The sequence below is a fragment of the Aspergillus luchuensis genome, chromosome 1 (assembly GCF_016861625.1).
Source record: "Aspergillus luchuensis IFO 4308 DNA, chromosome 1, nearly complete sequence".
Taxonomy (NCBI): Eukaryota; Fungi; Ascomycota; class Eurotiomycetes; order Eurotiales; family Aspergillaceae; genus Aspergillus; species Aspergillus luchuensis.
The window spans coordinates 1,484,724-1,507,789 of NC_054849.1; the positions used below are offsets into that span (position 1 = coordinate 1,484,724).

Genomic DNA, 23,066 nt, shown 5'->3' on the forward strand with positions numbered 1-23,066 from the left:
ATATAACCAATTAGATCAGGTAACATTGCATTCTATGCCGTGTTGTAGACACTTTTGGGCTAGAATACAATCTTTATAGTATGAAATTGCACCCCAAGCGGCAACGGCGTTGAAGTATTCCCCAAGAGATAGGTGATCGAGTAATTCGAGAGAGTCTTGCATATAACATAACCAATAATGACATAGTATCATACAAAACAACCATGACACAGAGCTTATCTGCCATTGACAAGGCCTCCGTCAGGCAAACAAGCTCCCGCTCATCCATTGCGCCACAACATCACATTCAGTATAGTGGTATCAAGTTCGAACGTGGCGAGTAAAAACGATAAGAAGGAAAAGAAACATGATCGTAGACGTTGGTATTCTTTACCAACCACCGGGGCCACCAGGACCACCAGGACCTCCCGGACCGCCAGGGCCACCAGGGGGTCCGTCGGGACCACAGCAGTCACCGCAGCAGCAGAAGCAGTCGAGGCAGCAGCAGCAACTATTCAAGACGCATGGTTAGTTCCGATCTAACGAATGTATTGTAGTTGAGGGTTCAAGTAGTGGTTACTTACTCGTCACCGCCAGGTCCGGGGGGAGGACCACCACCACGAAGGCTCACATCCATGTTGTTGTTGGGCATCTAGTTTGTTCATGTTAGCATCATAAGACAAAGAAAGCTTATGATCAGCATGACACCGTACAGGTTGACCGGTAACGACACCCTCAGTGGTAGGACCGGCAGGGCTCTGAGGCTGGGTCATCGTAACAGTGTTGGGGTCCCAGGTGGCCTCAGGGGCCGACTCCTGTTTGGAGGACTTAAACCAGCTGAAAATACTGTCGCCGAACATTGTGAGGTTGGTCTTTTCTTTTGGATTCTGATTGTTTGAAGTGCAGAAAATGCAATGCAAGAGAAAGACAGCAAACGTAGGGGAAGACCTGGCTTAAGAATCAAAGGACAGCAGGTAGATGGGGCCCAAAGCTATGTAAGGCTATCCATTCAGCATCGTTGTTCATGAAACGAGCCATACTATGAAGAGTTAGAGAGCCCAATCAAGTAAGTTGTCTTCCTCAATTCTGATTCTAGAATTGGACCATGGTCTACGGTGGAGAGACCCACTGATCTTGGCTTCGATGAGCGTTACGTATACACTTGTTAGGCAGACAATTTAGTGTCCAACAGCAAGCATTTATGATGCGCCTTGTCATTGCTTGTCTATTACGGACTAGAGAGGGCTGAACTAGGTATGTGTGCAGGATCAAGTAGGGGCGAAACTGAGCCTGTCTGTATGCCTCGCGGGAATTGATATTTTGTTAACATCACGGAGTGGTGCCGACGACGGAACGGATCCAGAATCAATAGAGCAACTCAATTTTCCGCCGATAAAAAATAGCAGGGCAGATCAACCGGACAATTTTCTGTGGAATGGCGAAGATGATCCTATGCTCAGCTGCCAGAACCTGATTGATGTGGCATGGATAAAGCTTAATCCGCCTTTGAAGGCTTGGTTTTGGGTATACACAGCAGATGTTCTGCGCCACGCAGTAAAAATAGCCTCAACTGGGCTTTCCTGCCGGAGATGATGTAGGTGTCACACCAGTCGCACGATCAGGGCGCACTGCTAATGCAAAGCCACCTTTGATTGCGTCGTGGCGCGACACGCAAAAAGGTGAAGAGAAATCTTGAAGTTGGTGGCGCTTCGTGACTAAGCGGCATGTGGATCTCCGATATTAGGTTTTTCACGTGACTATATCAGGAACACCAACCATCCTTCCCAGAACCCTTCCATGGATCGGTCCACCCTTGGTCCTCATCAGCAGATCAAAAGCCATGCGTTGAACCCAGAGGGCTGAGATCGACATCAAACAACAGTTTTTTGACCCCTATAAGTCCACAGTACTTTCCAGATTAGACTACTGGTCGGCTAAAGCAATCAGCCACAGTGGGAATGGAATTTGGGACACTAAATAGTCCGACGGTCTATCTTTTCACTTCTCCTGATCTGGAAGTCCTGGCACCAAGGCTGCTTCGATCTGATTCCCATACTAATTGTACAGCATTTGCCCGTTTTCCCGATTATGAGCACTCGTGCTTCCTGATATGGGCAAACGTGTGCTTGGCTCCATTGTTAATCGGCGTCCCATTGCTAGTGAAATTGCACTCGCGCTGATCCTGATAGCCTACCGGAGAGTAGTCCAAGTGACTTAATGTACTGTACTATTTAGGTCTCCGCTTAAAGTAGCAGTCGACGAGAATGCGGTTACTTCTGGGCTGAGATACCGGGCCCTACAGGAGAATAGCGATTTCCCAATACGTTCAGTAGTCTGGAATCTAACTACATGAGAAGATTCGTCGAATTAATCATGAAAAGTGTATATCATATTAGTATATTGATTGCTACTTATAAGTCATAGAAGCTATTCAGAGAACTCTAATATATCCCTCCATTTTACCCCCACCTCTCTATATAAGTATATATCATCACTGCCTTTATCACCATGAAAACCCTCAATGCGACTCCACTCTCTCAGCACACGCCCTCGTTCCCTATTTACATTGATCAATGGAGCCCAGCATCTCCCTCCCTAGCAACGAAAGGTCATCAAGAGAGACGATTACTCTTCTGTCTGTTTGAAGATCGTCGACGAGCCGTTGCCTGACGGCTCCATGTGAAAGCTGTGAGGTTCGGCATCTAAGCCAAATACCGGGGGCCCTTGCCATAAAGAAAAGAGGCTTGAGTTCTCCTACTCACTACTATTATCCTAGTATCAACTATCCCTATTGAAGTAGCCTGGGAAAAGCCCGTGGATCCAAGCTAGGTTTACGTACCTTAGTATAACAGAGATATTTCCTACCATCGATATCGCATGGATCATATCTCCTGGCAGAAAGGTCTTCAGGGGCTTTGCCATATCATCTGATTTGAGTAGCATTATAGAGCTGGTGTGTTGGTGTGCTACTCTGGGTACTTGGGAGAAGTCCAGAAGCTGCCCTGATAGGGGGGTTTGGTGTATGGTATCTCATAAGAACTGGATGTGATTCAGTACATACGTCTCGTCTCGTACTTGTGCTGGGGTTGTCAGCAGTATGTACACCTGTTTCAATCATTTCGTTCAGTCGTCTGCTAGGTTTCTCATCTAAGGAGGCTTGTACGTAGAACAACTAGGAGAAGAGAGCCAACAAATATTATTATATTTGAGGGGGTGTGCTACTAGTGTTTCATGGAGCAGCTGTCAGGCTGTATGATCCATGGAATGATTGTTGTTTGTTCAGTGACTACCAAGAAGGCTCCTAAGAGATATAAAGCTATCGTGCAACCAATCGAACAATGATGTCTAGCATCGCCAAGGCTTTGTCGGAACAGAAGGCTGCTTTCACCTCAGATGACAGGCAGCCGATTATTTGTGCTCATAGGTCAACACGAGGTGCAATACGAAGAGAATCAATAATCTCATAACGATATCCGTTCGAAGATGACCATGTTAGCATAATCACTGCCGGATTTTGTCCATTGTCGAAAAAAATATGTGGACACCTATACTTATCAAGAATTCATGCCGTTGGCAAATCCGGATGCCGCGCTGTAGGCATAGGTGACGATATCCAAGGTGATTATATGTGCTGGGTCATGTGAAGTGTTTGACATCCAATAGCCTGTCCGCTTAGCCGCGACAGGTGTCTGAAACGAAGACCCCCAAATGGTCCTCTTGAGAGATTGCCAGACAGCCGGTCACGCTATGTACTTATCCATGTCCTCTAGTTCGTATGATAGCGCTCGGTAGCTGGCTATAGGTGATATGACTGGCTCTCGGTGGCTGTCAAGGCATAGTGTTAGGGAATAGGTTAGATTGGATGCGACGTGACATGAAGCTTGATACTCCTTGTTATCCAGTCAGCCACCCACTGAGAATTCCTATTTGGCATGAAAGTGCTTCCACATGTGGTGGGCACGTTATGTCTATCTTTGGATTAGCCAGCTCAAACTGACATGTCGATTGCGAGGTAATTAGCACGGCCATTCGGCAGAACGGAAGCCTCGGATGTTGCAAGGATACACCGGACCACAGAGTTTGACCAAGTTAATGTAGATGTAGTATCAATCTGCGATTGACGGAATCGACAATTGGAAGAAGGGAAATCGCCAAGTGTGTTGGATTCGCAAAGATCGAGTTGATGTGATGGTTTGATAAACAAGGCATGAGCGCGAGTGCACGTGACACGGAAGTGGAGGCTCTTCCCTGAACTTCCCGAACTTCAAATCTCAATTCTGGTCCTGCAATTGCGCGACGATCCAGTGTCACCGGCTCTTGACCCTACCGCCATTGGACTCTTCTGTCCTCCACCTGCGACTTTTCAGAGTCATTCTTTCCTTTTAGCGTTTTATCTCCCCCAGTGGTCTTCAAGATGCCCGCCACGGCGTCCCGTGCCGTGCTTCGGCAATCGCAGTTCCTGACCCGCAGGTCTGCGGTCAGGTACGCTTCTTCGACCTCCGAAGCCGCTTCCAAGGCTGGTGAGACTGCTTCCTCTGCTGCCTCGAAGGCGTCTGAGGGTCTTTCTCGCGTCTCTTCGACGGCTGGCCCCGCCATCTCGAACGCCGCCCAGGGTCTCGGTAGCGCCCTCAGGAAGGTCGGTGGAAGGACCGGAAAAGTCATCGCTTTTGTCGATTGTAAGCGGCCTCTTTATGTTATTTGCAACAAATAACCCCTTCGAATATTCATTGGGATGATACTATGACGGTGGCATTGCCGGCAGCCGTCATGTCGTGATTCACTCCTTGAGTGGAGCCATCCCCGGATTTCTGTCATATCTTTCGGAGCATTGCTAATCATCTGTCGTGTCAATGCAGCCATGATACCCCCTACCGTCTACTACTCGAAGGTCGGAATCGAGCTTGCTAAGCTGGTCTTCCGTGGCCAGAACATGACTCCTCCGTAAGCGCCCACAACTAATCTGAACGAACCGTGACCCTTGCCAACTAATACGGATTATAGCAACATGGCCACCTTCCAGGCTTACTTCCAGCCTCTGACCAACGCCTTCCGTAACCCTGCCGCCTTCAAGAACTCCAGCTTCGCTCCCTCGAACATCATCTCCCGCGTTCGTACCGCCAACAAGAAGGAGATCGCTCTGGCTGGTGTCACCGCTGCGGAGATCGTTGGTTTCTTCACCGTTGGCGAGATCATCGGTCGGATGAACATCGTCGGCTACAAGGGACAGCCTGAGCACCACGGACACCACTAGATAAATACCAAGCACTCGTGACTTAGCCTGTCTTCCTTCCCTTTCCCGTTTTCCTTTGTGTGCTGTACTATTGTATGATAGACGATGGAATAAACTGTTGTCTGAGGTTGTGCGATACGAGCAATTGGGTACGTCTCATTTGTTGTTGTCTTAGATTTAGGTTCATGCATGGGGACGGCTATTTGGTTGAATATTCTGGCTGCTCAAGGGGAGATGTTGTAGACCATGGCAGGCATTCTGCTATCAATGCGGCCCTGCGTTAAGTGACTGATGATCGTATCCCAGAGCTATGACTATCTAAAAGCTGTAGGCATGTTACAGAGTTCAATCGGTCTGTGCTGAGAGTCGGTCGTGGCCACGACACTTGAGCTCGATTTCTGCCTCAGGTGTCAGTGGGATACGATGAAGATTTAGATCTGAAGTAAGCACGAGGACTTCAAAGTCCGTTATTGATATACGTAGCTAATCCCATAAGACCAAGTGCACGAGCGTTAGACCAAGCAACTCAATATCTTGGGACTCGATGACTGAAAGCTTCGAGAATTATCCGTTTGATGGAGGTGAGGGTTGCTTGCCTCTGATTGGCCCGTGCGGTAAAGAATTTCAGCATCGAAACTTTTTCCTCATTAAGTCCGACTTACTCGACAACCATCAATATCAAGCTCGCGATCGCTGGGACTCGGACGCTCGTGTCCACCTAATATACCTAGTCGTATGGACTGTTAGTTCATATATAACTAAAAATGGATGCGTTCAAGTTATTGACAAGGTCCACCAAGTTCAAGACTGGTAATACCCTGTCTTCGACCCTGCCTTCCAAAGGCAAGGCCGAGAACCCCCAGCTTTTCCGTGACGAAAAGCTTCTGGAGTCAAATGCTTCCGGGAAAAAGAGGAAGCGCACGCAAGCCGCAGGTGATTCGGATGCAGAAGATGGAAATGCTGGCGATCTAGATTTTTTCGGCTCAGGTAAACGGTCTGCGGCCAGCGCATCGGCGAAAAAGGATGAGGGTGGACCGTCTGAGCAGAAAGATGCATCTGATTCCGAAGGCGATGATTCGATGGATGAAGTCGAGCGCCGGACGATCCTGAACTCTCACAAGATCAAGGTCACTGATATGCGTGACTTTGAGGAAGTCCAACCCACTCAGCCTCAGAAAGAGGAATCTAAGAAGAAAAAGAAGAAGAGAAAGCAGCAGGAAGAGGAACCCGCTCAAACGCTCACTAAGAAAGAGCAGAAGAAAGCCCGGCGGTTGTTTCCGGAGCCCTTGGTTTCCTTCAAACAGCTGCGCACCAAGTACAACATTTCCCGACGACTCGCGGAAAACATTGCTGAGCAAGGCTTTACTGTTCCTACTGAAGTTCAACTAGGAAGTCTTCCTCTTTTGCTCGGTGACCAATCGGTGGCTCAGAAGTCGGGCACTGGAAAGAGTATCGAACCGGATCTTCTGGTCGTTGCGCCTACAGGAAGTGGCAAGACGCTATCATTCATGATTCCGGTGATCAACAAGATTGTCCGGCACCATCACGAAGAGCCGGAGGAACGGGGTATCTTGTCTGTTGTGATTGCTCCGACAAAGGAGCTTGCTAGCCAAATTGTCAACGAAGGCCGAAAGTTAGCTCTGGGAACCGGCGTGAAGATCACTCTGATGAAGAAGGGCATGCGTGTGGTAGAACGCGATGACGAAGACGATAGCAAAGACCTTCTGGATGAAAATGATTCGGAATCGTCGGGCTCTGAAGATGATGAAAAGGCTACAGCAAAGAACAGCAAAGGGAAGGCGCCCGTCACCAAGAGCGACATTCTCGTAACAACACCATTGCTTCTGGTTAACGCGCTCTCTGCAAACCGGACGAAACCATTGGCGACTCTCCCTCTGGTGAGGAATGTGGTTCTGGATGAGGCGGACGTTCTCCTGGACCCTCTGTTCCGCGACCAAACACTTGACATCTGGCGCTCCTGCACGCATCCTGAGCTCCGAGCAAGTCTCTGGTCAGCGACGATGGGGTCGAATGTTGAAGACCTCGCTAAGTCAACAATCAAGGAACGAAAAGACACTCTAAGCGAGACCAAGTCTTATCCCCTGCTTCGTCTGGTGGTTGGCCTCAAGGACTCTGCCATTCCAAATATCAAGCACAAGCTGGTTTATGCTGCCACGGAGCAAGGAAAGCTGCTCGGTCTTCGTCAGCTCCTGCACCCCGCCGCAGCATCATCTACGGATATCCGTTTACGCCCACCTTTCTTGATCTTTACTCAGACAATTCCCAGAGCAGTTGCATTACACTCAGAGTTGCGCTACGATATTCCTCCCGAGGCGGGTGGCTCGTCACGTATAGCTGTTCTCCACTCTGAGCTATCAGACGGCCAACGTTCCGAGATTATGAAGCAGTTCCGAAAGGGTGAAATCTGGATCCTCGTCACCACAGATCTCTTGGCCCGTGGCGTTGACTTCAGAGGTATCAACGGGGTTGTCAACTACGATATCCCGAATTCCGCTGCCGTCTACGTCCACCGTGTTGGACGGACGGGAAGAGCTGGCCGTGAAGGTGGCATTGCAGTCACATACTACACCAAGGAGGACATTCCTTATGTCAAGAGCATCGCCAATGTAATTGACGTCAGCGAGAAGCTACGGGGCACAAATGAAGAGAAGTCGGTACAAAAGTGGCTGCTGGATGCTCTTCCGGACCTCAGCAAGAAGAAGAAGGAGGAGCTCAAGAAGCACGGCGTCAAGGCCAGGCAGACCCAAGGCACGAAGGACGACAAGAAGATGAGGATTAGTACCAAGAGTGGTTACGAGAGACGCCAGGAGAACAAGAAGAAAGCTCTTATCTCAGCCAGCCGCAACAGGAAATCTCAACCACAGTCAGGCGCAGAGTCTGGCAGTGACGACGACAACCAGGGCTGGCAAGGACTTGAGGACTAGGCTCCTATGGATGTGGGTTGTGCTTAACCCGTTGGTGTTTCTGTACAAATATGAAAAGTCTACCTTACGATTCCCCAAACCAGCACTTCAATATAGATCACGAATTATCATTTTTTGTTTTTTGTACAGGCTCTTCAATCAGGTTCCGCTTCAATCGCAAGGGTTGGAAATCATTATCCAATTTTCCCTGTTCCTCCAATACACGTTCTAGATCATCGCCATCGCGATCGTAGTATAGCGCCCAACAGCCATCGTCTTCTTGCACTGCCACAAATTGTCTGTTCTCCTCCAGTGTCACCGTGGTCTCCTCATCCTCCCAATCCCACGGCCCAACAACATGATCGCAACTCGATGACCGGTTTCCATACTTCATTTCATGTGTGTTACTATCCGCGTATAGCCAACCCAACATCGGCGGGTTATCTGAAATGGTGGTTGCCAATCCAAATCCCCGCTTGAGGTGCTTCATATGGTCTGGCTCTGGATACTCAATATAAAACGCTGCCGCGGTGTGCGCGGGGACTTTTCGCTTCGAGGGCACAGGATCATCGAGATAAACCTATTAGATTAACATAAATCAGTCAGCTAATCAGACTCACTTGACATACAAAACAACAAAGAATAAGAACTATATCGCAGCGGAAACACTTGATCGTACCTTGAAGTCCCTCAGCACCACCCGTAACCCTTGTACCTCATCGTCAGGTTCCTCATTTGGTGGTGGTGCGACATCGATATTAAACTTTGCCATGCGTCGCTCATCATTCTTCCTCTCATTTGCTTTGCGCTGTTCACTCACCCCCATGGCCACGCCGGTCACGGTGGGGATGGCGGTAATTGCTAGGAGACCGATAACCATGTTGATTGCTAGGTTCTTTGCGCTTGTTGATTAGAGATTGAAGGTAGACAATTTGACTTATAGAGAAGCAGTATTTTGAGTGAGTTAAGCACTGAGCATCATATTTGTTTGTATTAAGTACAGGCGTAGAATCCAATATCACTTATCGCTGGTGGCGGTGCCGAGCGTCGTCATATGTCATCGGTGGCTGACCGGGTTCGCTGCCTGATTGATGCCTGGCTCATCGAAGGCTCCAGCAACTACTCTTTGTTGTCTCCACCCTCCGATCTATCCATCTACATCCTATGCGCTTCCCTTTCGCAAGTCAACACGGAGAGATCATGACTCCTTTCTTTGGAGCATCCTAGGAGAGGGTTATAAAGTACGGCATGCGCTCTACCAATGTCTTGGTAGCCAATCATTCTTAGGCATTTTCAGTGGCCTCCCAAATATGGACGCTGACTCGTGGGACGTACTGAGCCCGCGTTGTTATTGGCTATGAAGCTGTCCATACCATGTCGCAAGGGTTATGCGGCTGAACAGACCTGCTATTTGAGATTACTGAGTATTTGATATACGGAGTGGAAGCCTTGAAAGTGCTATTATGGAATCCATTCCATCTCAAGGCCGACATGATCATCCGAATACTATATTGCAATGTTATGATTCGACTGCCATTGTGAAGCAGTGTAAGCTCGCAGTTTGGTGTGGAGACTCAACCGTTGAAAGTGGTCGTGCTACCTACCATAGGTATGTGGCATTCAGGGTCGGGAATGCTGCAGAAGTCTAGCAATGTCATTACCTGGAGCTCTGGCGAGTCGGTCGTTGTTAGGCGAGACTTCGTGAGATACAACTAATTAACATTATAGTTTGAAAGCCAATTCAGCTCAATTACGGGCATGGTTTTGAAGCTATGCATATTTTAACAAGCCGATTCAAATTGCTTCAGGTACCAGCTGTCGCTGATACCGTCGCATGATTCATACGGATGTGATGCAGCAGCAAGGGGCAGCATTTACAAAATTGTCTAAAACAGGAATTAATCACCTCTCATAGTGACAGTCCTGCCATTCTCTCATATAAGTCTAGATAAGCCATCAAATATCCTTGGAATGAAGACCACCACCATGTGCAACTCTTCGCATCCGTCTGCGGCTCAAATGAGGACCTGATTGTGATGCCATCCACGATGGTCGATGAAGGTAGAGGTAAGCTTAAAGATTATACTCCCTCCTAGTGTAATCCTTGATTATTCGTTTCTGTTGGCGTCTTGCGGTCCGCAACGATTAACTTTACCAAGCACTGCACCGTCAGCATCCGTATGCTCTTCCCTCCTGGTTTGTAGCTGAGAATGTCAGAACCAAGTCAGAGCATCGGACACCAATCCGTCTACGTCAAAGTAGTAACCTTAACTTCCAAAGAGATAAGGAAGTGGGTCCCTGTACGGATACTAATGGAGACGGTAGAAGCAAGAGTAGGATTGATGAGGACCAAACTGAAACCGCTGATGAGTATGTCTTTCAAAAGAAGCGATACGCAGAACTCTATGATCTTGCTGCTGCTGCTCTACTCAGCAAGACTTCGTTTCCCAAAGTGAAGCGAGGTGGCATATGGCCTTGCATGGCAGTGGAAGTTGAAAGTTCTGCCTGCGCTACAGCCATCATAGAACACCTAGCAGGAGATATGGGTGCATCCTGCATCTCGGCTGGGCCCGAGGATCTGTATAAGCTTGCTCGTGAATTCCATCAGCAAGACCAATCGGCTCAGCATCACAAAGACCGCTCTATTTGTGCAGATTCTGTGTGTCAGAGTGAAAATAGGCTATCATTGTTCTCTAACAAGGTGGTAGAGACTACAGACTCAGCTATCGGTCTCAGTGATGACCATAGCGACACTGATTACGCCATTGTCGAAGATAGAGATCAGATGATCAATTACTATTTCGGAGACGGAAAGCATCTACGGAGTCAGTGCTCAATAGAGTCTATCTTGAATGCTCATCTGGCGAAGATTGAACAGAAGCCTTCGCCATCTGAATCTTGGAGCACGGCCTCAAAGCACCGTGGTCGGGTTATACTCCACCTTCGCAACTCTTACGAGATTGATTGTATATCCTACGATGTCATTCAAAGTTTCAGGAATGCCGTCATGGAACGTTGGAAGAACAATGAGCTTGTATTGCTTATCATCAGCGATATGAACCATGACTCTCGACGGGAACTAAATATCACACCTTCTTTTATTGTTTGGTTCGATGACCCAAAGTCACTAAAACACAAGATCGCATCAGAAACAGAGAAGAAACAGCTCGAAATTGCGAGAAGAGCTAGAAAACTGAAAGGGTCCATACGAGAAAGGCTGCCCATAGGCTTCGCTTCCGAGTTACTCTCCGACGCCGTACACTTGGATATACCGGATACTTTGTTAACTGATTTCCACGATGATATGGACTACACGCTGATTGCTTGTCAAGTTTTGGGGCGGGTTTGCGTCAAAGGGGTACTGGAACTGAGTGACATACTCGAAGTCTTGCAGCGTAATAGTTGTGAGCAACCGCAGCCACCAGAACCCTCAAGAACCGAGCCTATGGAAGTTGAGGAGCCCAGCTTCTCCGAAACGGTTGATGCAATTAGGAAGAGTTGCAACAAGTTCGAGCTAGGGCTCTCAGAATGTATCATCGACCCAGGTAAGGGCGTCTATGGCCAAAAGTTGAACCCAGGCTAACCGGGTAGCAGAAACTCAGAAACACACCTACGACGATATTATTCTGGAGCAAAATATGAAGGACCACATAAGACGATTGGTGCATTTGTCGAGAACCCAAATTGAGGATCCCTCAAAGACACCTCCGGAACAACCTAGGCCTACAGGAGTCTTGATACATGGGCCTCCTGGCACTGGGAAGACCCATCTAGCTCATGCAATCGTCAACGAGTCCAGAGCAGCCATGCTCCGGATCAAACCAGCAGACATCGTCAGTGATGTTGAGGGGAACGCAGAAAAAACAATCCATGCCGCATTCACACTAGCCAAAAAGCTATCACCTTGTATTCTGTTCATCGACGAAGTCGATGCCCTGTTTTATCGTCGCTCCGCTGACGATCAATCATGGCGACGAAGGGCCTTGGCCCAGTTCCTTCAAGAAATGGATGCACTATCCCGGGGTGAAGACACGCCCTTCGTCCTCTGCGCGACAAGCCGTCTGACAGATCTAGACGAAGGTTTCCTGCAGCGGTTTCCCAACAAGGTTATGACAAAGCCTCCAGGCGAGGAAGAAAGACTCAAGATTCTGCAGACATTCCTCAAGGAATCAGAAGTCGACCCTCAAGTCAGCCTAAAGGCCCTCGCACGTCAATCAGCCGGCCTATCTGGCTCAGAATTGCGGTCCCTCTGCGGACAAGCTGCGTTGCACTCTACTAGTGATACATCCTCGCAGTCACCGGGTAGCGAAATCAAATCTTCGACCAAATCTCATCTTAAAGCCCAGCATTTCGCTGAGGCTCTTCGAGACATCAGACCTAGTGTGTCAAGGGGTTCTCAGACCGACATAGAAGCGCCTGCTCGGCTCGTCACTCGTAATAGTATGAAGGTATGTCCGCCTAGCACTAAGATTCTCTAGCTTGATACTCATTGGGATTTATTTGTAGTCTAGCCAGAACGGAAGGAATGCGAGAAAAGCGACAGTTGAGCCATGTATTCCAGAGTCCCCTGTATCAGACAACGAGACTGCTTTTCTTTAGCCGTGGACAAAATAATGGGGATGCTTATATTTGGCAGGAGCTTGGCTAGATCGAAACACGGCGACTACCTTGGTTATAATCCCCAAATCTGTTCTGGAGACCTGCAAATGCGGGTTGGCACATCATTGAAGATAGGGTAATAGGGCATATTGCCCGAGTTGGCAGCCTCGCTCTGAACAATGCAATCAGTCTACTATCTTTTCTATACCATTACTTTGCAAGCATTTCCAATTGAACAATGTTCCATGTATAACGGATCCGTGGCTCTATTCTAGCATGTTGACTATACTTCTAAGCAATCAATCAGTCTACGTCTAGACTCTATCATCGTGTCTCGTTTTTCATCGTGACGTCGTGGATAATGACTTTCCCCACACTCTTCAGACCTCCCTAGAGCTTCTCGCTCCATCCCCATACCGACCACCAACACTTCACCTCCAACGCTCCCCCATCCGCCGACTCCCAATCGTCATAGCCTATCTCCTCACCCTCATCCACCACCGCCAGCCCCAACCGTCCCATCCGGTCCCGCAGCTCCTGCACCTGAGGTAGATACGCATCCCGGAGTGGCATTTCCAGCACAACGCGGGCATCCAGCCCCCTACTCAGCCAATGAGTGATCGTGTCGACCAGCAACTTCGGGTGACTAGGTGAATACAACGGATCCGCAGCAAGGATGAGATCGTACTGCTCCTGTGCAGTGGGCAGCGGGTCCGGGGTATCAGTCCAATCAAGAACACCCGTCGTGACGACACCGCCTGTCCGATTGAGCAATTCAACGTTGAGAGCTGCGTTGTGGGCTAGGTTGGGCACAATGTCCGGGAGATCTGTGAGATGGATTGTGGCTGATGAGCCGCGCAGTGCGGCGAAGGAGAGGCCCACGAGTCCTGTTCCGGCGCCGAGTTCGAGGGCGCGGAGGGTCTTGTTGTTGTCTGGACGGGGTTGCGGGGTGGTAGATGTGGTAGGGACGAGGTTGGGAGTTGATTCGAGAAGGTTGTGGAGGCGGCGGGAGAGGAGGTATGAGGAGACCCAGGTTTTCATGCCCAGGTTGTCGGCCGTTAAGGAGGGTTCGTGGAGGGTCAGTGTGAATTCTTCGCCTTCGAGTCCATCGGATGTGGTACTAGGGATGCTGAAGACTCGGGACATGGCGGGCATGGCTATTCGCTCGAAGAGCAAGACATCATGTTAGATGCGGCAAGACAATGGCGCGCAATAAGTACTACAAAAATAATATCAGTTCTGCGTACCGGTTCGACCGGAGCGCTCGCTGAGTCGGGCTGCAGCGGCGTCCCAGACGGCCTCCCGGAGCTCGTCAGTGTCGAGCCATGCCAGCGGGCTGGCAATGATAGATGTCAGATAGCGGGTCACTCCGGCTGGCTGCACAGTCCGGCTCTTTGTCGCTTCATGGGCTACGGGCCCGAAACTCCGCGGTTTGACTGTTAGCAGGTCGAGGGCTTGGATGAGCTCCGTGCCGGAGGGTTTAGTATGGATCTGGGGGAGATCGAACACTGAAGCAGGCTTATCAGTACATTATCGCCCCGAGATGTTAGGGGGAAGTTCCGAGAGAGAAGACGTACCGTGGAGAGGCTCGTTGGGATCGGCGCTTATCATGGTGCAGAAGTTCTGAGGGCTGATTAGTCCGACTACGGTTGGAGGTAAGTCTATGCGGAGAACGAGAAATCGAGGCTCCAGTCTTATATCGGTGTGCCTGTGGCAAAATAAGATTGGGCCATTCTGGATGCAGGGCAGCAAAAAAAAAAGTCGTGATTTCCCAAAGAGGAAAGGCCGGCGGGGACTGTTCCGCGGATCGGATTCGCCGCCCCAAAGATGGGCCGAGATCGAGATAAGAGCATGGATCAATGGCAAACAAGAACAAGCAACTTTCTAAAGCAATAGAACTAATTTCGACTTTGGTATCGCACCCCAGACGCCAGAAACCATTCCCCACTAATACCAATGAATAACTCCTGCGAGGCAAGTTCAACCCAAAGTGGCCTTGAATCCTAGGTATGCTTGCTCAATGTCAAACGCCAACTCCCGGGCCTGGTCTTCACCGAGTTCCTCAGTTGCACGCATCTGATTCAATGTGATCAGCCACTGGATAATCTTGCCCCGGTTCTCGAAGTCGACATCGGTGACTTTATTGACGGACTGGATCACTTCCGACAGAAGCGGGTGCAGTGCGTCCTTGGACACCATGTTCAGCTTCAGTGCATCCAAAAAGGTGATGAAATTCTCGGTAGCCGTCAAGATTAAGCTACCGGATGCTCCTGCAGGTCCTGCTGCTGCTGGAGCCATGTTCGCGGCGGGTGTGCTGTGGGAGGCTTGTTCGACTGTCGCGGGGAGGCCGATGCGCAGACGTTCAGTGGCGCGAGGGCATTCCAGCTACACAGGATCAAGCCGAATGGTCAGACTCCATCGTACAATAAGTTCACGATGTTGGTACTCACCTCCCAGGTACGTTTGAAGGTCTCTAGATCGACAAACTCGTTCGCAACAGTCTCATCACCCAAACTGGACTTGTATTGTTTCAAGAGCCGGGTACATGTCTCCGTGTACTCTGCTTCCGTAACCACATCTTTGATATAAGCCTTCTCCAGGCCATCCAAAGTCACGATAATACCGTAGATCTCAGCCAGCGACTCGTAGAGATCCCGCTCCGCCGCGCTGGAAGCTAGTTTTACTTCCTACCGCAACAGTTAGTCGGTGATCTAGCAACCCTCTTTATCCTCCAGGCGACTCACTTCATCAAGGTTGATAGACGCCGCCAACGCCGGGTTTGGCGTATAGCTATACGGCGTAGGGGCGTACGCCAACGGTCGCTGGGTATACATGATGGTGCGATGAGGGGAAGAGATGATTGGCATCATCGCGAGGGGAAGGGAAGGCGGTCACCATGACGGGGACCCACTCACCGCCCCATTCTGCCGCAGGATGTTTTTTTCGTCTCCAGATTTTTCTTGGGCGGAATTTCCGCGTGCTCGAAGTATCTCGACTGCCGTCGTGGTCCTTTATTCTACTTTTCCCACATATTTTATCCTATCCGTTCGGTCGGGTAGGCAAGCACCTCGGGCACAATGGCCGGATCTCAAAAGAAATCCACCAAGAAATTCGAAAAGAAGCACCTGAAGGACGTTCTCGAACGCCGGAAGGCCAATGCGAAGATCAAGCAGCGCAACCACCTCAAGGACAAGCGTAAGGCCGATAATGCCAAAGACCGCGCCAATCGAGAGGAGGCTACCGAGGAGAGCCCCGAGCAAGTTCAGAAGCAAAATGCTTTCGCCGATATGAACGTCGACGACTTCTTCGCGGGCGGATTCGATATCGCTGATTCTGCCGCGGAGTTGAAGAAAGCCCGGAAGAAGGATGTCACACCCAAGATTGGCAAGCGCAAGCGCTCCGATGAGCAGAAGGAGGAGGATGAGGTTTCTGCTGCTTCCAGCGCTGAGGAGGAAGTCGCTAGCGACGACGAGGAGGACGCCGCCTCTCAGTCCAGCGACGCCGATGACTTCGAAGCACACAAGGACCAACTCGAGGCGCTGAAGGAGAAGGACCCTGAATTCTACAAGTACCTGAAGGAAAACGATGCCGAGTTGCTCGAATTCGGTGACCACGGAGACCTTGCGGAAGTGGACGAGCTGAGCGAAGGAGAGGAAGAAGGACCGGCCAAGAAGAAGAAAAAGGCAGCCAAGGAGGAGGAAGAGGAGACGATTGACAATACCCTCACCATTGCGATGGTCAAGAAGTGGCAGAAGTTGATGGAGGAGCAGCACTCGGTCCGCGCGATGAGACAGGCCGTTCTTGCTTTCCGCGCTGCCGCTCATATCAACGACGACGCTCAAGAGCAGAAATACTCAATCTCCGACCCCGACGTGTATCACCAGGTCCTGGTGACAGCCCTCAGCACCATTCCTCGGGTTCTCGCTCACCACCTTCCCGTCAAGGAGACCGCCTCTGGCAAGATCAAGGTGTCTCTTGATTCGAAAAAGTTCAAGACTCTCACGCCGCTTATCAAGTCGCACACATCGTCCGTTCACGAGCTGCTCACCAACCTGTCCGATGAACAGACTCTGAAGCTCACCCTCTCCTCCATCGAGCCTATGCTTCCCTACCTCCTCCAGTTCAGAAAGCTACTCAAGGTTGTTATCAAGACCATTGTCGGCATCTGGGCGGACGTTGCTACTACCGAGGCCACACGCATCACGGCCTTCCTTATCCTCCGCCGTCTCATGGTCATCGGCGATGCCGGTATCAAGGAAACCGTCCTTAAGGCTTCCTACGAAGGTGTCGTCAAGGGTAGCCGCAACACAACCGTGCACACCCTCTCTGGCGTGAACCTCATGAAGAACTCCGCCGCAGAGCTCTGGGGCGTCGACCAGAACGTCTCCTACACAACAGGCTTCAACTTCATTCGTCAACTCGCCATGCACCTTCGCAGCAGTATCACCAACACGTCCAAGGAATCTTACAAGACCGTCTACAACTGGCAATACGTACACAGTCTGGACTTCTGGTCCCGCGTCCTTTCCCAACACTGCGACGGCCTCGCCGAAGCCAAGGCAGGCAAACAATCCGCCATGCGCCCCCTCATCTACCCCGTCGTGCAAATCACCATCGGTGCTATGCGCCTAATCCCCACAGCGCAGTACTTCCCTCTCCGCTTCCAACTCACCCGCTCCCTCCTCCGCCTCTCCCGCAGCACGGGCACCTACATCCCCCTCGCCTCCAGTCTCCTCGAAGTCCTCAACCTCTCTGAGATGCGCAAGCCCCCGAAATCCAGCACTCTGAGGCAACTCGACTTCAACACAGCCATCCGGGCACCGAAATCCTACCTCCGCACACGCGTCTACCAAGACGGCGTGGGCGAGCAAATCGCCGAACTCCTGTCCGAATTCTTCGTCCTCTGGACAAAACACATCGCCTTCCCGGAACTTTCTGTCCCCATTGTCGTCTCGCTGAAGCGCTGGCTGAAGCAGGCTAGCTCCCGGTCGGGAGGTAACAAGAACGCCAAGGTCAATCAGATGATCCTGCTGCTCGTGCAGAAGGTGGAGGCCAATGCACGCTTCATCGAGGAACGCAGATTGAGCGTCACTTACACGCCGAGAAACCGTGCTGAGGTGGAGACGTTCCTGAAGGATCTGGACTGGGAGGCCACGCCGCTGGGAGCTTTCGTTAAGTCTCAGCGGAAGTTGAGGGAGGAGAAGGCTAAGATTCTTGAGCAAGGTAGACGCGAGGACGAGAAGCGGAGGGCCCAGGAGAAGGAGGAAGCTGGGAAGGACGTCATTATGGATGATGTGATTAGTGAGAATGATGACAGTGATGAGGACGATGAGGACGAGGTGGAGGATGAGAGCGAGGCCGGTTCAGGCGATGACGGTAGTGAAGATGAGGAGGAAGAGGAAGAAGAGGAGGAGGATGAAGATGAGGAAGAGGTCGAGTTCGAAGAAGAGGAGGATTAAGCTGTTTAATCAAGCTCCTTTTGTACCCTTTTTTTCTTTTCTTTTTTCACTGTCTTGTTATATATCAGTCGTAGCTTTATGGGATATATCTTGTCTGGTCTGCTGGTGTCAATATAAAAGTTAGAATATGTGTGTGGTCAAAGCTTTCTTCTTCGTATGTTACTAGTGTGCATCACTAACAAAAAACTACCAAGTGGACTGCAAGTGCTAGAACAGTTATATGTGCAGTAACTTTGATTGAGCGTATACTGTATACTCTAGAATTCGAATGAATTCACAGAGAATCACAAAACAAAATCACAAACAGGATAATCACAAGAACAAATAACAACTCAGAATAAACAAAAAAGAATCATTGCAACCAACCACACCACATCCTACTATACCCCTTTTGTAACATCACCTCCAACATACGACCCCACAACACAGATATTCATGAACCAAACCACTCAAAAGTGAGCGAGCACTTAAACCGAACCGATAGGCATCTTATCACTCCCCCAAGCACGAGACTGCTCCCGTCTCATAGCAGCATCTTCCTCCTCGGCCCACTCAAGGGACTCATTCGGCAGCATAACAGCGCGATCAATAGCGACCGGAAGACCCCTGTGGCGACCGCGCAGCATAACAGCCGCCAAGATCAGTTTGCTGATGGTATGCCACGAGGAACAGAACGAGGCATTCGAACTCGGAAAGCCCACACTGATGCCGACGCAACCGTAGGCGGAGACGACCTCGAATATGATGTTCAAGGTCGAATATGCCACGGGCATGCGGCTGTAATTGCCGGATTCTGCGATGGCAATGAGGAAGACCGCGAGAGCGATCCACCAAAGGTCATGGCTCAGTTGGGAGCGCAATTGCTGGTGGACGAAGTAACTGCGGGATGCTTCGGGGGTGGATGCATCTTGGCGTCCGAGCAGGTGGTGTCGGACCAGTTGGATGAACATGTTCGGAGAGGCTTTTTCTTCGGTCTCGTCGTCTGTGTTGTCGTGGGCGTAGATCCCGAGAGAGCGCTCTTCGTATACGTTTGTGTTTCTGTGTATGTTAGTGGTGGATTGGGAAGGAGAGGAACGGTTGCTACTGACCTCATGGTGACTAGCACTGGGTATGCTGATACATACTACACGCGGGGTTAGTCCGGTGATTTCGTTTTGGATACGGAGCAATGATTAACTGACCATCATGAGAACTGTGGGACGTTAGTATACTTTGGTCAAAATCTGGGGATGAAATGCTTACCATATAGAACAAGTAATCCTTGGCGGAGATTCGCAATCGTGACGACGTAGAAGCCGCCCGCTCGTACAGCTAGACAACAAACTGTATCAGATAAAGCCATAACACAAAACGAAGTTGGGTTTAATACGAACCACAAGCCTGGAACAGTCCGTCTAGGACGCGATAGCCCGTCGGCAAGCTTTCGATCTCCTTGTTCCCGATTGAGAGGACTTCAAAGCCAGCCCAGTCGATCGCATTCAAGATGATAATGGTACCGAGCAAGTACCACGTATGTCTCCTTGGGAAGAGATTTGTATAAACCTACGCTTGGATTAGCGCGTGAAACAGTGCAGAAACTTGATGGTCGGTGGCATACTCTTCTGGGATGGTCAAGGATGAAGTCTAGGGTAACCTTCCAAGTCGCCCATGATGGCTTATCCGGGATCACGCATCTCATTGCCCAGATAATAAACCGCAAAAAGCATGGGTAGAGCGTGTTGCCAGATAGAATCAAGAATGCCATGGTAAGCAAAGGGTACGCACTATATAACGATCAGCATACTTTCAATCGTAACACACACACATGGGAGATCATACTTTGTCTGGAATGCAGTCATATTCGCATCCAAGAGCGACATGCCGCTGTTCACAAATGCGGACACGGCAAAAAATGCGCCTGTCCAGAAGGGCGATAGGCCGTTTGCTCGAGGTATATCTGGATGATTCACTGCAATCCAGGTACCCATCCCAATGATACCACAAAGGAGGAACAGGACCCAGTAGAGGGCAACAATGACCAGCAGTAAAGAAACAGCTTTATACTCGACACCTCCCAGTCTCTCTCGCTCTTCAGGGGTAAGCCCATGAAACTGGGAGTTTCGTGCGATAGATCCTTTCGATCTAAAATACTTCTGTGTGCCCTTGATAAGGCCTTTGAGCGCAGGTAGGTCTGTTTCTTCATCATTATGAGCCATTATTGGCGCAGCATCTCGGGGGTGGTTATTCAAGTCAAGACGGGCCCCAACGCCTACCATGGGGAAAACGCGGTGGTGGTGATGGTGCTTCTGACGTGCCCTCATATGACTAAGGGTGACTTGATCATCGTCGACCCATTGAATTTGGTCGTCACTTCGTACGCTGTCGCAGTTTTCCGCAGGTGCAGCTCCGGCTGTCACCGCGTGCTTGACGTCAACAGTAGCACCGTCAAGTTTGGCCAGCTGATAGTGTTCCAAGATTGGTTCAAGTGAGGTCGATTGAGGCTGATGATCGTAGGCCTTCGTGTCGTCTCCTACCAGTTGTTGCCCTAAAGCTTCACGGGCACATTGAAGTGAAATGGCTTGATGCTCCACTTTATGGGCACGTCCATGTAGGATGCCTTGTTGCTCGAAAGCTTTACGCGCACGTTCAAGTGAGATGCCCTTGAATTTGGCTTGAAACGCGCCCATCCTGACGAAAAGCACCGTAATGGAGATGAGAATAGCATGGCCCAACAGTAAGAGTGCGAAGAGAATAGACTGTTGGAATGAATTCAGAGAAGAAAGGTCGACCTGTTACGGGTTACTTTACTAGCTCTGTCGGGAGAAGCAAACCGAAGCAACATACGGTATTCAATCCAGCACCCGTCATAGCACTGATACACAGAAATAGCGAGTCTGTGTATGAAACACTGCGCCGCGGGGTCGAGGAACCCCAGAATATGACGCTGCATATCAAGGACGTCGCAATAAAGTACACATAATGAAGTGTGAGAAAGTTGAATGGCGGAAGCATGGCAAGAATGCTTCGACTCAGAAGCTGCCGCCAGCCTCGAGCTAGGGATCCGTCATGTCAGTAACTGAGGACAACTAGTTTGCGGGTTCTAAGATGGTGGATATAGTAGCGCCTCTCCTTTCTTACATGCTTCTGGCTGCTTTCGTAGCCATGATGATATGCAAGGGGTAAAGATCCAGGCCATTTTAGAGGATTACAGCGGGAAAGAAAAGGCACCTAGAAGGCATTCAAGCAAAGACGGACTTACAAGTCATGCTGGCAAGCTGCGACGCGCGCAAGATTTGTCAAGAAGATCAGGCGGCTGTGGGGGCGCACACCGCTAGCCACAAGGGTTTTGCAAAAATTTCTGAAGGGTTCTTAGACGTGTACGATAATTCATGTTTCGATTTCTGATCAGTCGTAGCATAAGCAGTCCAGTCAAGGTCACTGATGGTAAGATGACCTGAATGGTAAATGATATGAGTGGGTAGAAGGCTTTGGTGTCGATGCAGTGCTACAGTAGATAGCAGTAAATAGTAGACGCAGGGTTTATCTTCGGCAAGGGTCGCGATAGTAGTAGCTTGGGGGGAAGGCAAAACAAAGTTCGGAATTTCCTAGTTTTTGATCAAATAGTCAAACTTGGAAAGATAAAATCGGCGAAAAAGCGTATGTTATTCCATTGCAGCGAACATTTCGACAATAAGACTCAGGTTGTTCAAAAGTTGTTGTGTTTGTAGGAAGGAAAGAGCGAAAAAGCCTGCGGCAAAGAAAAAACGGCTGGCGGCTTCGTGGGCCGGCAACGTGATTAAGCACTGCGGGCCGAGATTGGATCTTCGCCTCCCGCTGGTTTCGGCTTCATTTCCCATCTCCCTGTAGGGCTCTTCTTCCTCCTGCTATCTTCATGGAAACGCTACCATACAAGGAGAAGAATTGACAGCCTTATTGCCGTATGAATATATACGTATCCGAATGGTGACTGCTCATGATATCTCCAGCACGATTGTTCACCGCTCTTCTCTGAGTCTGTTCTTGTTGCTTGTTTGCCACGGGTGCCAATGTTACCCTTTTTGAAAGCCCGGATAATAGGACTGTTGCAAACAGTGGCCTGGGTAGTTTGTGACATGCACATCATAAGTTCGGGATATCAGTCGTGGCCGGCAAACTAATCGGATTCTATCATCAGATTTTGAGCAGTTTTGGCCACGCCTCCTTTACTATTGTCCTTGCCAGGGGTACCACGCACTTGATCTTCCGGCTTCCTTCGTCTTTTCAAAGTGTATAAAACACCTATGTGTCAAACAAACATTAGTCGTGGGCTCCTTAGATTATATTATGAACATTCCATGCTCCTTCGAACCCAGGAGTTGGTGTAATGCCTTACAAGGCTGGGGATTTCGTGAACAGTCGATCCCATTCGATCCCACTACATATTTAAACCTAAAGCAGTGCACTTCTCATGTCAGTTCTAATCCTATATGATCGATATACTAACGAGATCCATACCACTTCTGATGCCTGAAGATGGTTATAACCCGGCTTGTTGACAGCCATCATTGTTGACAGCCATCATTGTGGACTGGTCACTCATAACTAAAGGCATTTTGCAGAAAACTTGAATAGAGCTCCTGTGTGTACTTAGTAACAAGACCAAATGCAGCCTCATCTACACGCAATAGATGTAGCTGTATATATACCAGACTCGATATAGTCATAGCTCTGGAATAACATCATTGAGAAAGACAAATCCGCACGCGAGTGATTGTTGGAAGTGAGGGCTGACTACAGTCGAGAGTCTATCCCAAACAGGAATAGTCAGCCTGTCACTGTAACATCACGAGATTTTATAAATATTAAGTATAACTTGACCATAAACTGACTACAACTCCCTGAGATTATTCCTGAGCA

General features: G+C 49.7%; 9 protein-coding genes across 9 annotated transcripts; 3 read left to right on the top strand and 6 right to left on the bottom strand.

Moving 5' to 3' along the window:
* Nucleotides 1–566: 566 nt before the first annotated feature.
* AKAW2_10515A (uncharacterized protein) lies at nucleotides 567–839 on the bottom strand (the record flags this gene model as incomplete). Its single annotated transcript, XM_041688046.1, has 1 exon — nucleotides 567–839. One exon carries the CDS (start codon nucleotides 837–839, stop codon nucleotides 567–569), a length of 273 nt encoding a protein of 90 aa, XP_041537235.1.
* Nucleotides 840–4,393: 3,554 nt separating this feature from the next.
* On the top strand, nucleotides 4,394–5,230 carry AKAW2_10516S (F1F0 ATP synthase subunit g; the record flags this gene model as incomplete). The annotated part of the gene is made up of 3 exons (XM_041688057.1): nucleotides 4,394–4,655; nucleotides 4,836–4,920; nucleotides 4,981–5,230. The coding sequence occupies 3 exons, from the start codon at nucleotides 4,394–4,396 to the stop codon at nucleotides 5,228–5,230; spliced, it is 597 nt and encodes a 198-aa protein (XP_041537236.1).
* Nucleotides 5,231–8,251: 3,021 nt separating this feature from the next.
* Nucleotides 8,252–9,013, bottom strand: AKAW2_10517A (uncharacterized protein; the record flags this gene model as incomplete). Its single annotated transcript, XM_041688068.1, has 2 exons — nucleotides 8,252–8,713; nucleotides 8,813–9,013. The coding sequence occupies 2 exons, from the start codon at nucleotides 9,011–9,013 to the stop codon at nucleotides 8,252–8,254; spliced, it is 663 nt and encodes a 220-aa protein (XP_041537237.1).
* Nucleotides 9,014–10,169: 1,156 nt separating this feature from the next.
* On the top strand, nucleotides 10,170–12,732 carry AKAW2_10518S (ATP-binding protein; the record flags this gene model as incomplete). The annotated part of the gene is made up of 4 exons (XM_041688079.1): nucleotides 10,170–10,200; nucleotides 10,293–11,678; nucleotides 11,728–12,581; nucleotides 12,640–12,732. 4 exons carry the CDS (start codon nucleotides 10,170–10,172, stop codon nucleotides 12,730–12,732), a joined length of 2,364 nt encoding a protein of 787 aa, XP_041537238.1.
* A 390-nt stretch (nucleotides 12,733–13,122) lies between these two features.
* Nucleotides 13,123–14,343, bottom strand: AKAW2_10519A (S-adenosylmethionine-dependent methyltransferase; the record flags this gene model as incomplete). Its single annotated transcript, XM_041688090.1, has 3 exons — nucleotides 13,123–13,889; nucleotides 13,980–14,240; nucleotides 14,310–14,343. The coding sequence occupies 3 exons, from the start codon at nucleotides 14,341–14,343 to the stop codon at nucleotides 13,123–13,125; spliced, it is 1,062 nt and encodes a 353-aa protein (XP_041537239.1).
* Nucleotides 14,344–14,712: 369 nt separating this feature from the next.
* Nucleotides 14,713–15,566, bottom strand: VPS28 (ESCRT-I subunit protein VPS28; the record flags this gene model as incomplete). Its single annotated transcript, XM_041688102.1, has 3 exons — nucleotides 14,713–15,117; nucleotides 15,183–15,419; nucleotides 15,477–15,566. The coding sequence occupies 3 exons, from the start codon at nucleotides 15,564–15,566 to the stop codon at nucleotides 14,713–14,715; spliced, it is 732 nt and encodes a 243-aa protein (XP_041537240.1).
* Nucleotides 15,567–15,809: 243 nt separating this feature from the next.
* NOC2 (mRNA-binding ribosome synthesis protein NOC2) lies at nucleotides 15,810–18,191 on the top strand (the record flags this gene model as incomplete). Its single annotated transcript, XM_041688113.1, has 1 exon — nucleotides 15,810–18,191. One exon carries the CDS (start codon nucleotides 15,810–15,812, stop codon nucleotides 18,189–18,191), a length of 2,382 nt encoding a protein of 793 aa, XP_041537241.1.
* Nucleotides 18,192–18,658: 467 nt separating this feature from the next.
* AKAW2_10522A (putative potassium transporter) lies at nucleotides 18,659–19,284 on the bottom strand (the record flags this gene model as incomplete). The annotated part of the gene is made up of 2 exons (XM_041688124.1): nucleotides 18,659–19,229; nucleotides 19,280–19,284. 2 exons carry the CDS (start codon nucleotides 19,282–19,284, stop codon nucleotides 18,659–18,661), a joined length of 576 nt encoding a protein of 191 aa, XP_041537242.1.
* Nucleotides 19,285–19,363: 79 nt separating this feature from the next.
* On the bottom strand, nucleotides 19,364–21,436 carry AKAW2_10523A (uncharacterized protein; the record flags this gene model as incomplete). Its single annotated transcript, XM_041688135.1, has 7 exons — nucleotides 19,364–19,383; nucleotides 19,434–19,502; nucleotides 19,565–19,733; nucleotides 19,789–19,954; nucleotides 20,010–20,959; nucleotides 21,015–21,223; nucleotides 21,430–21,436. The coding sequence occupies 7 exons, from the start codon at nucleotides 21,434–21,436 to the stop codon at nucleotides 19,364–19,366; spliced, it is 1,590 nt and encodes a 529-aa protein (XP_041537243.1).
* Between the last annotated feature and the right edge of the window lie 1,630 nt (nucleotides 21,437–23,066).